The sequence below is a fragment of the Dermochelys coriacea genome, chromosome 2 (genome assembly GCF_009764565.3).
Source record: "Dermochelys coriacea isolate rDerCor1 chromosome 2, rDerCor1.pri.v4, whole genome shotgun sequence".
Lineage (NCBI taxonomy): Eukaryota > Metazoa > Chordata > Testudines > Dermochelyidae > Dermochelys > Dermochelys coriacea.
The window spans coordinates 76,857,221-76,871,874 of NC_050069.1; the positions used below are offsets into that span (position 1 = coordinate 76,857,221).

A 14,654-nucleotide genomic window follows, 5' to 3' on the forward strand; every position below is an offset into this window, starting at 1 on the left:
TACGTACAGCCAGATACCAGGGCGGTTAGAAGAGCACAGCAGGGCGCGCTGCGCATCAGAGAATCTTTGAAAACCAGTTTCATGGTCGACCAGGCTACGGTGTGACAGTTCTCTTTGTTTCTCCTTGATGAAAACCTGCCCCCTTGGTTCACTCTACTTTCCTGTAAGCCAACCGCCCTCCCCTCCCACCCTTTGATCACCGCTTGCAGAGGCAATAAAGTCATTGTTGTTTCAAATTCATGCATTCTTTATTAATTCGTCACACAAATAGGGAGATAACTGCCAAGGTAGCCCAGGAGGGGTGGAGAAGGGAAAGACAAGGCCACACTGCACTTCAAAACTTATTGAATGTCAGCTTTCTGTTGCTTGGGTAGTCCTCTGGGAGAGGAGTGGTTGGGTGCCTGGAGCCTCCCCGTGTTCTTGGGTGTCTGGATGAGAAGACTATGGAACTTGGGGAGGAGGGCGATTGTTAACACAGGGGCTGCAGTGGCGGTCTGTGCCTTTCCTGCACCTCAACCATACACCAGAGCATATCAGTTTGATCCTCCAGTAGCTTCAGCATTGCATCCTGCCTCCTTTCATCATGCTGCCGCTACCTCTCCTGTTGCTCCAGCCATCTGTCCTCGCGTTCATTTTGTGCTTTCCTGGACGCTGCCATTGTCTGCCTCCATGCATGCTGCTGGGCTCTTTCAGTTTGGGTGGACTGCAGGAGATCAGAGAATATTTCATCCTGAGTGCGTTTTTTCGCCTTCTCATCTGCGCTAGCCTCTGGGACGGAGATGCTAGTTGCAGCGTTGAAACATTTGCATCTGTAGGAGGAAAATAAAGGTAGATTAAAATTGAAAAAGACACATTGGCCATTTAAAAGGAGGGGCTGATGTTTTTGGGTTAATGTGCTTCACAAACCCAACTAACCCCCTCCCCCCAACCTCCACACACTTATGATTGCTTCACCCCTCCCCCCACCACCTGGCTAACAGCGGGGATGATTTCTTTTCAGCCACAGGCAAACAGCCCAGCAGGAACAGCCACCTCTGAATGTCCCCTGAATAAAATTCCCCTATTTCAACCAGGTGACCATGAATGATATCACTCTCCTGAGGATAACACAGAGAGACACAGAACGGATGTTGCTTGAATGCCAGCAAACACCAGGACCACGCGCTGCCATGCTTTCCTATGCAATAATTCCAGACTATGTGCTACTGGCCTGCTGTGGTAAAGTGTCCTACCATGGAGGACGCAATAAGGCTGCCCTCCCCAGAAACCTTTTGCAAAGGCTTTGGGAGTACCTCCAGGATAGCTTCATTGAGATGTCCCTGGAGGATTTCCACCCCATCCCCAGACACGTTAACAGACTTTTCCAGTAGCTGTACTGGCCGCGAATGCATCCCAAGTCTTCAGGGCAAATTAAGCATTAAACACGCTCGCTTTTAAACCGTGTATTAGATTTACAAAGGTACACTCACCAGAGCTGCCTTCTCTGCCTTCAAGGTCCGGGAGCCCGGGTTGGGAGGGTACTGGCTCCAGGGTGATAAACAGTTCCTGGCTGTCAGGGAGAACAGTTTCTCCACTTGCCTGGTGTGTGCTATCTTCCTCATCCCCAAAATCCTCATCCCTGTTGTGAGAGACTCCTCCCTTGCAGGTGTCAACATACAGGGGTAGGGTAGTGGTAGGGGCACCGCCTAGAATTGCATGCAGCTCATCACAGAAGCGGCATATCTGGGGCTCTGACCTTGAGTGGGCGTTTGCCTCTTGGGTTTTTTGGTAGGCTTGCCTAAGCTCCTTAAGATTCATGCGGCCCTCCTGCGGGTCCCTGTGATAGTCTATGTCCTTCATGCCCTTGGAGATTTTTTTCAAATATTTTGGCATTTCATCTTTTGGAATGGAGTTCTGATAGCACAAATTCGTCTCCCCATACAGCGATCAGATCCAGAACCTCCCATTCGGTCCATGCTGGAGCTCTTTTGCGATTCTGGGACTCCACGGTCACCTCTGCTGATGAGATCTGCACGGTCACCTGTTCTGATCAGCTTGCCACACTGGCCAAACAGGAAATGAAATTCAAAAGTTCGCGGGGCTTTTCCCGTCTACCTGGCCAGTGCATCTGAGTTCAGAGTGCTGTCCAGAGCGGTCACAATGGAGCACTCTGGGATAGCTCCCAGAGGCCAATACCGTCAAATTGCGTTCACACTAACCCAAATTCGACCCGGTGATGTCGATTTCAGCGCTAATCCCCTCGTCGGGGAGGAGTACAGAAATCGATTTTAAGAGCCCATTAAGTTGACAAAAATGGCTTCGTTATGTGGATGGGTGCAGGGTTAAATCGATCTAATGCTGCTAAATTTGACCTAAACTCGTAACGTAGATCAGGGCGTAGATCCCTAAGCACCCTATGAAGACCTTCATCAGACTTGCCAACTTGAATACATCTAACTTACCTAAATATTCTTTAACCTCTCTTTCCCTATTTCAGCTAGCATTTCTTCCCTTTGTTGTTAATATTAACTGTGTTGAGTATTGCTCACCATTACCCTTTTTAGACTGAAGCAAAATAGACAAACTTCACCCAGCTTCTTTCCTAGTACAAAGCAGAAATACGTATTCAACGCTTTTGCTTTCTTTGCATCATTATTGACAATTTTTCCATACCTTCTTAGTAACAGATTAATGACTTTCCTAGGATTTCATTTGCCCTTGAAATACTTCTTAAAAGTCCTTCCTGCACTGTGTACCAGTTAAGGCTGCACACATTACATATCTAATATAAAAGTCTCTAAAGCAAGGAAATGAAAACTTAAGCCATCAAACAATACATGCCCTTTATAGCTCTACCCAGATTCACAATTTCATAATTCAATTCACAAATGTCAATCTTAAGTACATATATGGCCCCATAATCATGGTTTCTGAGCACCTCACAATCTTTAATATATTTATCCTGACAACACCCCTGCGAGATAGATAAATATCATCATCCCCATTCAGATGAAGAACTGAGGCACAAAGAGACTAAGTGACTTGCCCAAGATCACACAGGAATTCTGTGGCAGAGCAGGGACACAAATCCAGGACTCCCATATCCTAAGCTGGTATCCAAATCACTGGAACATCCGTCCTCATTCTATCCTTCCTTATATTTATCTGAGTAATAGAATCCACAAAGATTATGTAAATCCAATAATGGGTATATATCCATCCCTACCCCACAGAAGGATCCAAAGGGCATGCTGCAAGTCCACTAGTGGTTCAGAGTTCAAGAGGGAAGGCAGAAGAGAGAAATGCTCAAAAAGGGCAATGTCAGTGGCATATAGCCATGAAAACTTCCAATATACTGTAAAGTATGCACAGTATAAACACTTCACAGGTTAATCTTCTAGAGCTATAGCATTCACCACTAATTGTCAGTAGTTGGTTTAGGGGTTTATATATGATAAATATTTGAGGGATTAGGTTCTCTCTTTATATGTATTTATTACCTCCTAAAAGTAAAAAGTTGTATTTCTAAGGGTGGCATTTTAAAGTACCATTGTTCAGCGTATCAGTATTTAAGATTTAGGTCACACTACCTTCATTGTGCCAGGCACCATACCTGCACAAAGACAAGATCCCCGCCCCAAAGAGTTTATAAATCTAAGATCTTGGTCCTACACAAAGAACTGTGTTGGAGGAACCCTGTGCCCATGCAAAATCCCACTGTAGTCAATGGGGCTCCAGACAAGTGTAGGACAGAATCTACCTACACTCTACAAGATTGGGGCCTAAGAAGGCAAGTGATATACTAAAGGGAGAAGGGGGGAAATACTAAATGAAAAACAGGTCTACTCAGAAACTTGTAAATACTTCATAGCTTCCCCATAACACACCTGTCTTTTAAAACAAAAACAAAAAGGCCACTTTTCTCATGTGGCCCTGACCCCTTTATAAGAACAAAATTGGGAAGTTGTTTCTCAAAATTGTTTTAATTAGTTGCAAAAACATAAATAATGAACCTAATTGGTATATAGGCTTTCCATAGTAGCTCCTGTAAAATGAAATTAAGAATACCTACCTCCATTTTCTTCTCCATTATTATTGTTTGTCTCAGCCATTTCAGTGCCATCTAACTCAGATTCACATCCTAAATCCAATGTTCCATCTGCTGGGCATGTAGATTCTTCTTTCTGTAGTGTTTTGTTTTTGGTTTTTTTTTTAAAAAGGGAGAAGAGGAGAGAAAAGAAAAATAATGTAAGGCCAGCCACAAAAAATGTTTATATTACTGTTAGGTTTCCCCAAAGGTAAAAATGTTGCAACACATTTGGGTGTCTACATTTCAAAAACTGATCTGCTTCCTGTATAAGAGTTAATTTATGGCAAGAAGAAAAACATGATCTTTACGAGATAACTCTTTTTACAAATAACTTGAAAATCAAAAGCTAAAAGTCACATTTTAGACTTTTATACAAGAAGTTATAAATCAAAGTGTACTTCCTTTCACTTTTTGTGTTTGAACAGACTTGTTTGGCATTTAAAAATTCTAGTCATCTAACTGAATGTCCTAAGTGCTGCAAGAGAAACACAAATCCTTTAACGTTTCTCTTTTGCCTGTGCCTGTTTCTGAATTCAAATAGCTGCAGCAACCTGGAACTCACAAGACGTGGGAATGATTGCAAATACCTGGTTTTGAGCCAGGGATATCTTCAGATTTAAAACAAGACCAAACTAAACATTATTCCGCTAGCAAATGAGAAAACGATTATTCTAAAATCCATTCAATGGTAAAAAAATAGTGCATTTTTAGTTCTAAGGAGCAGCATTATCCATACTGCTTTTATTGTTTCTAAACTGTGCAAAATTATTTTTCTATCTCAAATAAAGAATTTCCCCCCAAATTTAAACAGATTAAATCTAGTCTGCAGAACATGTAATTTCACATTATTGTTTTCTTGCTCCTACTTCACCCTCTTCTCCAGTATGAAGCCACTATCATTTGATCATGGGTATCAGGAAAAAAAATTTTTTTTCCAACCAGCACAAAACAGAAAAACACAACACAAGAAAAAATTCACAACTACAACTATCACCACCACTTAGCATCAAACCACTCAGGATTTTACCACTGTAATTATATTCCTGATTTAAAATAAGCTGTAACTTAAAAACCGTTTACACTGAACTTGCAAAAGTCTTCCACTGTTCAAAAAAAGTAATATTAACACAATTACTTTGTGAGAAAGTCAGTGATCCTTCTGAACTCATTGCTTATAAAACAAAGGCCTTTCTGTTAACAACTCTGAAAAAGCTGTATTTTAGCTAGAGCAGGGTTTTCTTACAATACGCCAAATTCAAGAACCCATGTTCTCTTTCTGAGATAAAACATTCAGTGCTTACTTTCATTATAAGACATCTGAAAACAGTTAGAAAAAGACTAAGCTCATCTACTCCCCACAGAATCTAATTTGTTTTCCTTTATATCTATTGAGACATACATGACACTATTAATCCACTTTATGTACTTTCTATATGCAAAAATTCAACTTACTTTGAGAGCGTAGAGTCCCGACTTCCCAGGGATTTTGAAGAATGTTCCATCACCTACACGAGTGTTAGTATGAAGCATTGCATTCAGACAAGCTAATGGAGAGGTTCCACTGAAAAATAAAATTGTGCAAAAATAAAGCAGTCCAAGATCGAGTGCCTCTTGTAAAACTATTCCCTCTGTCTTTTTTTTTTTAAACTCATGCTTGCCTTTTTCTTTTTTTTTTTTCTTTTTTTTTTTTAAATTCTCCCAACCTTGAAAACATCTACATTACAATAACAGGCCAGTTTCAAACTTAATCATATGCATCTGTCCCCGAGGCTTCAGGCAAAAAGTCTGTGAATTATAATTATGCTTTTCTTCATAGAGCAATCAGCTCCACATTCTAAAGAACCAAAGTCCAAATATTTATGTGAAATTACTTCACAAACAACACCATGAAGCCTCATTTTCAAAATGTTACAGACAATGTGGCTACTGCACATGAATGATCAAAACAGTACCAAGTTCAAGGGCAGCTGCATCCCATAGGATGAAAGGCAACAAAAGAATAATAATAAAGAGCTCAGGAAGAATATATTTAAACTTACAGGAGTTAAAGTTACTGAGGACAGTATTTTTCTAAAATGGCCAACATAAGTTACTATAGAAACACACACACACACACACACACACACACACACACACACACACATTTCATACTTTTAGCAGCACAGTAATTATATGCAATATCCTACTGGAATGCACTTTGAAGTACCTTTCAAAAATGGTCAAATAAAATCAATACCTTCACACAGAGTTTAATTTGTACAAATATCTTTAGGTGATGTATACACAGGGCCAGATTTCACATGCAAGAGAAAAACAAAGCAAGCATTTTTGATCTGGCTAAATCCATATTATTCTGAAAAGTTAATTTGGGGGATAGGGAGGGTGCAGTGAGTGCTCAAACTTATCCTGTTTCATATTAATGGAACTACTAAAATTAACTACAGGGTTTATAAGTGTACTGTCATCATATCTATCTCCCCATACACATTGCTATACTTATGATTAGAGACTGAACTTCCAACTGTGTTTCTTCACATAGACTCCAATCTTGCAAACACACATGCTTAACTTTATCCACATAAACAGTCCCACTGACTTAAGTGTAACTACTCATATGCATAAAGTTATGCATCTATGTTTGCAGGATTGAGGCTACACCCAGCAAAATACTGGGCCTGGAACTTAAAGTCCATCAGAAACTAATGTGCTTCAGTTAGACAATTCAAAAAGTCTGCAGGAATTATGGTTCAGGAGTCCATAATAATTTTTTAAATTATACTGGTCCCTATTCAAAACTGTTTCTGGTAGATTTTACTGGTAGGAGCTAAATTCTGTCCTCTGATGTGGACACTGTTCCTAATGAGTTGCATCTCAAAGCAGAATTTGTCCATAATGTATGTAAATTAACTTTCTGACAAGATGGATTATATGATCTTTTATTTGTTGTTCCAGTAAAAGCTCATTGGTAGTTAGTTACAAGGTGTCGTCATATCAGAACAGCTGTATAATATATATTTATTATAGGTCACCTAAAGTGCCATATTACCAGAATATTTACTTCTGTATTGACTTTCAGACAGTGTACATATTGCTTCTTCATTAAAAAATACTATAGCTAAAACTGCTGCTTATATAGATCTTCATGTCAGATATTAAATGGTAAATTTTAAAACATAAAATGTAACATTTTTGAAGGATTTGTTCTTTAAAAAAATTATTTTTCCTGCAAATAAAAAGAATCCTACATGTGATTTTGAGCTGATATAATACTATGTGACCACTCTAGGAATGTGAGTAAATTACAAGTACAGCTAAAGTAGAGTACATTAAAATGTCTTGTTACTGTTTGATGATCAGTGAACACAGACTTCAAATAAGATGCACGCCTTTCTCTAGAAACGTTCTTATTGAATTACTGGTTCACATACAGTGACATATGGCATTTAACTGAGCAATGCAGCAAGACCATTTTTCTCAAGTTACATTGTTTAGGTGTCAGAGTAGCAGCCGTGTTAGTCTGTATTCGCAAAAAGAAAAGGAGTACCGGTGGCACCTTAGAGACTAACAAATTTATTAGAGCATAAGCTTTCGTGAGCTACAGCTCACTTCATCAAATGCATCCGATGAAGTGAGCTGTAGCTCACGAAAACTTATGCTCTAATAAATTTGTTAGTCTCTAAGGTGCCACCGGTACTCCTTTTCTTATTGTTTAGGTGTTAACAGCTATAACTTGAAGCTACTGATAATTATGTCAGATGCCTGGAGCTTCTATTTAGTGAAACTGTCAGAAATGAAGACTATTTCAGCAGGATGCGGATAGAAAGATGCTAACTGCAAAGGCAGCTGAATTCTTTGCATGGAATGTGTGTCTATATAATACTCAAGTTTGCATTTTGTATCTTTCTTCTAATTTCTACTGCTGGTCCATCTAGAGAGATTTTGGTCACAACACTTGCGTTTAGATATCTCATCGTTGGCAATTAAAATAATACAAGATAAACGAACTCAAAATATAGGGCTCTCCCCCCATGGCCACTACTGTTCTCGCAGCAGGTATCTTAATCTTCAAATACTGGCCAATTAGTAAATGGACAATAGTAACCACTTTCTGAATACAAAGGAATCCATGTCAGCTACTGAGCAGTAAGTACATGTATCCGATGTGACAACTTCAACAATCCCTACATTAGCTCCCCTCCTGTAGAACACGAAGAGGGGGAAGTGGAGATCAGACCAATACTCCTTGTTTTAAAAGTTGAACTGTATTATCCTCAGGTTTCAGAGTAGCAGCCGTGTTAGTCTGTATTCGCAAAAAGAAAAGGAGTACTTGTGGCACCTTAGAGACTAACAAATTTATTAGAGCATCAGATGAAGTGAGCTGTAGCTCACGAAAGCTTATGCTCTAATAAATTTGTTAGTCTCTAAGGTGCCACAAGTACTCCTTTTCTTTTTGTATTATCCTCAGGAGACACTTGCCACATATATCATCAGAAAGCACTGGCTGCATCCTGAAAACCCAATGACTAAAGATCTAATCATGCCGTGTGGTGTCAGCTGAGTGGAACTGAGTCTAAAAATTACCTACTTTGCTAGGGATACATGAAACATATAATGAGCACTCCAACCTTCCCTCCTTCTTCAAGGCCACACTCCTCTTTTCACAAGCTACCACTCTGTCTTGTATGTGGTAGAGAGTGTCAAGGCTACAAATGCCCAAGAATATCTTTAAAAGCTACACAGTTGTTTTCCCCTTTCACTGGGTCTTTCCTAGGCATTTTGTGACTTTCCCTGCCACTATTTTATTCCTTGCATATCAAACAGAAGATACTCAAAAAACTTTGGGTCAAATTCTATCAGAATCAGTTCAATTTTGACCAAGTTAAACACCATGCCTTGATATTTATGGCTCGAAAACAGCCACATGTTTTAAACCTACACATTGAAAAAATGTTTGTTACTATGAATCAGCATATCTGAAAATTCAGCCTTTAGAAGCATTCATTTTATACTGTGCGGAAAACTATGTTGCTATTATGAAAAACATTCTTGAGTACTTTCATCTGCAGTAATGTGTGTCTTTAAGGTGGGTATTTCCTGTTACCAAAAGAAAAACAATTTACACACACACACACACACACACACACACACACAAACCAAGCACTTTTAGAAAATACTTTCAAAATTATAAAGTGTTTTTAAAAAGATACTTACTTCCTATAAAGGAGATAGGGAGGCACGAAGCAACCACATGCAAAACAAGAAAGAAAGAGAATAATTGGTTAGTCTTCCAATATAAAAAGGTGTTAAGACTTTTTGATAATTTAAAAGATATTGTCAAGTTTAGGATGCAAAATTTGTTCTTTTCTAAAACTGTTATGATTCAGAAGTAAACAAGTTCTTAAACACTGTGTGATATCTTCCTCCTAACAGTCACACAAACTTCCATTTATCAGGGTAAGCTTCCCCTTTCTCCCCTCAAAAAGTATCCTGTGTTTTGTGCTTTTGTGCTCCCTCTACTGGTTCTGCAGCAGGAGTTAACTACATTAAACCGCTGCAAGTAGATAAGAAAGAAATCTGACTACTATGTTCAATTACCCTCCATAAAACAATTTCTGCCACAGAGAAAAGGACAAAAGTCAATACAAACAAGTTTTTTTTAAGATTACTTAGCACAATGAAAAACATGTTTAAATAAATTAAAACCTTTTTAAAAACTTAAAATTGTAGCCTCTGTTTAATTTTAATCATCTTTGCTAGATGGATTGCCATGAGAAAGATGGCTTGGCAAAGTACACTGTTTTAAAAAAAGGAAAATTAATTGATTAAATTCAGACAAACATTTTCTTACACTGCCCAGCCAACGTACCTCAACTGAAGAAGAAGGGAGGCCACCAATAGCAACAAGAGGAGTCCAGCCATCATGCACATGCAGATTTTTGTTTAGGTCTCTTTATCAAGACTAGTAACAAGGGTGTCACTTAGTTCCAAGTCTGATGGCAATGTGGACACCTGACCGCTGCAAATGGTACTAAAATCATCGATTCATTTCACACAGTCAACCAAACAGCCAACAGTCACTAACAACTTTTGACCACGACTGGAAACAAACCAAAAGTGAAAGCTCCATAACTCATTACTAATTCCTAGAGCTAATATGAAGCCATATCTTTAGTATTATTCAAATATTCTGTAGAAGCAAAAGATTTACCCTACACTATATATAAATTAAACTAATATTTTTTCAATATATATGGCAGCCAGAAATGCTGGGGAAAGCCTTGACTGAGCATGTTGTTTGCCCATGCACACTGTAAAGCAACACATATAGGGCCTAATCCAAAGGCCTGTTAAAGGCCGTAGAAACACTTTCATTGACTTCAAGCAGCTTTGGATCAAGACCTTCCTTACACAGTAGCAATCAGCATGAGGTTATTACCCCTCTCCTCTTCAAGAACTGGCTGACACAAAAACTTAAAGTGAGCAAAACCATTTCATCTAGGAAAAATACACACGAACACACACAGCTCTGATCCCGAAAACGTCTCCATCTAGTCAGACCCACACACCCTACAGGATCAGGGTGGGGACATTTTCTAGTTTTCAACTATATTTGCTTATACATGCCCACGTCTAAGAACCACCCTCATTTCAGTAGCTACATTTATAAAGCAACTTAAGTGTAATGTTACAGAATTCACCCCTAATTTAAAGCAACTGATCAAGTAATTAAATGTAACAGAAGTTACAACTTCACCAACATAAAGGACTATTGATACTACACTAGATTAAATAATTTATAGTTCTCCTAAGGTTTTCAGGAGTTCTCTCCCCTGACCATCACCATCCATATAAGCAAATTGGTCATAATTAAGATAGTGGTTCACTGAAGCAGACACAAAGTGTATTCTGTTACGATTATTTAATATCTCACAGAGTATATACACTTTGGAAAGCAAGAACTGCAGACGTGGATCTTTAACCTACAATGTAACACTGTTTTCCTGAACAAAGAAAAACTTCTCATATGGAGGTAAAAGTACAAAGCAAAAGAAAATTTATACTGAAGAATAATAAGATGTTAACCATATTGTAGGTGGCTAAACTAGAAAAAATATACATAATACAAATATCAACATATACTTTACAGACAAATTATATTTACACCTTACATTCACTTTTTAAAAAGCTATGTTTGTTCTCTTTCAATTGATCTGTGGCCTTTTGTCAGACACTGCTTAAAATACCACCCTGTATATTTCTCATATTCATAGGTTCTAAAGAATATGCTTGTATCATTAGGAAACCCCTTTAAATAACATTACTTATGGTAATGAGCATTCCTTGACCAGAAAGGAAATGAGAATAATATTTTACAAAACATGTTTTCACTGTAATTTGGTCTGCATTTGGGGGAAAATAGAGAGAAAAAAAACCAAAAAGATGAGGCACACTCGTACTGAAATTTAACTGCCTTGTAGGGACAGAAAATACCAAAAGAAACCCACTACAGTAGCATATAACTTCAAAAAGGAGATCTACACAAAAATGAGAAAGCTGGTTAAATGGAAATTAAAAGGAACAGTCACAAGAGTGAAATGAGGGTAAGCTGCATGGAAACTATTTAAAAACACCATAACAGAAGCTCAAACTAAATGTATACCCCAAATTAAAAAAAAAAAAGATGATAAAAAATGCCACCATGGCTAAACAGAGTTAAAGAGACAGAGGCAAAAAGGCATTTAAAAATTGGAAGTCAAATCCTACTGAGGAAAATAGAAAGGAACACAAATTCTGTCAAGTCAAGTGTAAAAATATAATTAGGCAGACCAAAAAAGAATTTGAAGAGCAACTAGCAAAAGACATACAAACTAACTACAACAAAAATTAAGTACATCATTAGCAGTAAGCTCGTCAAATAACCAGTGGAGCCACTGGATAATCAAAGTGCTAAAGGAGCACTCAAAGAAGACAAGGATGTTGCAGAGAAGCTAAATGAATTCTTTGCATCAATCTTCACTGAGGAGAATATAAGGGCGATTCTAACACCTTATCCATTCTTTTAGGAGACAAATCTGAGGAACTGTCCTATATTGAACAGTAATAAGTCACTAGGACCAGATAGTGTTTACCCAAGAGTTCTGAAGGAATGCAAATATGAAACTGTAAAACTACTAATTGTGACATGTAACCTATTGCTTAAATCAGCCTCTTTACCAGATGACTGGAGGATAGTGAATATAATGCTAATTTTTAAAAAGGCTTCAGAGGCAATTCTAGCCTGTAAATCTAACTTCAGTACCAGGCATTTGGTTGAATCTATAGTACAGAACAGAATCATCAGACACATAGATGAACACAATATGTTGGGGAAGAGTCAACACAGCTATTAGAATTCTCTGAGGGTGTCAACAAGCATGTGGACAAGAGTGTATCCAGTTGATATAGTGTACTTGTACTTTCAGAAAGCCTTTGACAAGGTTCCACACCAAAGGCTCTTCAGCCAACTAAGCAATCATGGGATAAGAGGAAAGGTTCTCTCATGCCTCAGTAACTGGTTAAAAGACAGGAAACACAGGGTAGGAATAAATGGTCAGTTTTCACAATGGAGAGAGGTAAAAAGTGGGTTTCCCTAAGTATCTGTTCTGGGACCTGTGCTGTTCAATGTATTCATAAATGACCTGGAAAGGGGGTGAACAGTGAGGTGGGAAAATCTGCAGATGACACAAAATTACTCAAGATAGCTAAGTCCAAGGATGACTGCAAAGAGTTATAAAGGGATCTGACTAAACTAGGTGACATGGCAACAAAATGGCAGATGGAATTCAATGTTGATAAATGCAAAGTAATGTGCTTTGGAAAACTTAAGCCCAACTATACATATAAAATGATGAGGTCTAAATTAGCTGTTACCACTCAAGACAGACATCTTGCAGTCATAGTGAATAGTTCTCTGAAAACATCTGCTCAATGTGCAGCAGCAGTCATCAAAAAAGCGAACAATGTTAGGAGCCATTATGAAAGAAATAGATAATGAGACAGAACATATCAATGCCTCTTTATAAATCCATGATACACCACACCTTAATACTGTGTACAGAACTGGTTGCCCCATCTCAAAAATATACATTAGAATTGGAAAACTTACACAGAAGGGAACAAACATGATTAGGAGTATGGAATAGCTTCTATATGGGGAGAGATTAAAAAGACTGGAACAGTTCATGTTAGAAAATAGATGATTAAGGGGGGATATGATAGAGGTCTATAAAATCATGAATGGTGTGCAGAAAGTGAATAGAGGTATGTTATTTCTCCTTCACGTAAAACAAGAATCCAACAAAATTAATAGGCCGCAGAAGAAAAACAAATATAAGGGAAGTTCTCCTTCACACAATGCACAGTGAATCTGTGGAACTCATTAACAGGAGATGTTGTGAAAGCCGAAAGTACAACTGGGTTCAGAAAAGGATTGGATCAGTTCATCTAGGGTAAGTCCATCAACGGCTACTAAGCAAGACAGTCAACGATGCAACCCCATGCTCTAGGTACCCCTAAGCCTCTGAAGTTGGAACTGGACAACAGGGGATGGATCATTTGATAATTGCCTGTTCTGCTTATTCCCTCCAAAGCATTCGGCATTGGCCACTGTCACAAGACAGTATACCAAACTAGATGGACAACTGGTCTGACCCAGTATGGCCAGTCTTATATTCTTATTGTAAGCCCATTTTGATTCTAAACAATCCTTTCCAATGTGGTAGTTGCAGTATGCAGAATATAGAAATAATCTAATGCTAATAATAATAATAATAATAATAAATTTTTAAAATGTATGCTTACGAAACTCAGGCAGAGACAAAAAAGTACTTTTTGAAATACTCATCAAAAACTGTTTCAGAAAAAAAGAAAAGGAGTACTTGTGGCACCTTAGAGACTAACAAATTTATTAGAGCATAAGAAAAAAAAAGGATACTGAAGCAGGAAGAACTCAGCGTGTGCTAAAATGGTTGCCACAGACATTAGCTAAAGTGTCCCCCAAACATAGGAGTTCCTCTCTATTCAGTATAATCCAGGTGCAGGTATTTCGTTACTTTGAGCAAGGCACACTAAAACCAGTAAAAGAGTATGTAAATCTGTGATAAGTCATTTGCTTCAATAAGCAAGCGTGATTTTCTTCACTTTTTTCATTACAAAGTGGCCTATTAATAATTATAAATAATTGCATAAAAAGTAATTACTTTTTTGTTTCTGCCCCAGTGCTGATTGTTAGCATGAACAAAAGTAGGGGGACAGGAAACAGATGAGCTCTTGCCATGGAGAACAAGCCATGGAAGAGGTAAAAGTCATAAAAGGAGATTTCCCCCCAAAGCCAATAAACCCATTCTTTCTGCTTGAAAAATTATGGTTTTGATACATGGTATGTACTGGAAGTCTTATTTTCATATATTTCACAGGCACTTGTGATTTTTAAATGTATTTGTTTAGAAAATGAAAAAATATTACTGTGCTAGAATTAGAAACGTACTAAACACAAGACCAAGTGCCATAAAATGTGTGAATACAAAATGAATAGTTTGCTTCCAAA

General features: G+C 38.1%; 1 protein-coding gene across 9 annotated transcripts in view; it reads right to left on the minus strand.

Moving 5' to 3' along the window:
* ASXL3 (ASXL transcriptional regulator 3) overlaps positions 1–14,654 on the minus strand; it is a 149,109-nt gene that overhangs the window by 83,482 nt on the left and 50,973 nt on the right. For 5 of the 9 annotated variants that reach the window (XM_038388669.2, XM_038388672.2, XM_043507902.1 and 2 more), the window contains 2 exons: positions 5,522–5,630; positions 4,052–4,163 (listed from right to left, as the gene is read on the minus strand). In XM_038388669.2, the coding sequence (XP_038244597.1) occupies positions 4,052–4,163; positions 5,522–5,630 (221 nt within the window). The other 4 variants (XM_038388670.2, XM_038388675.2, XM_038388676.2 and 1 more) reach the window with 4 other exon arrangements.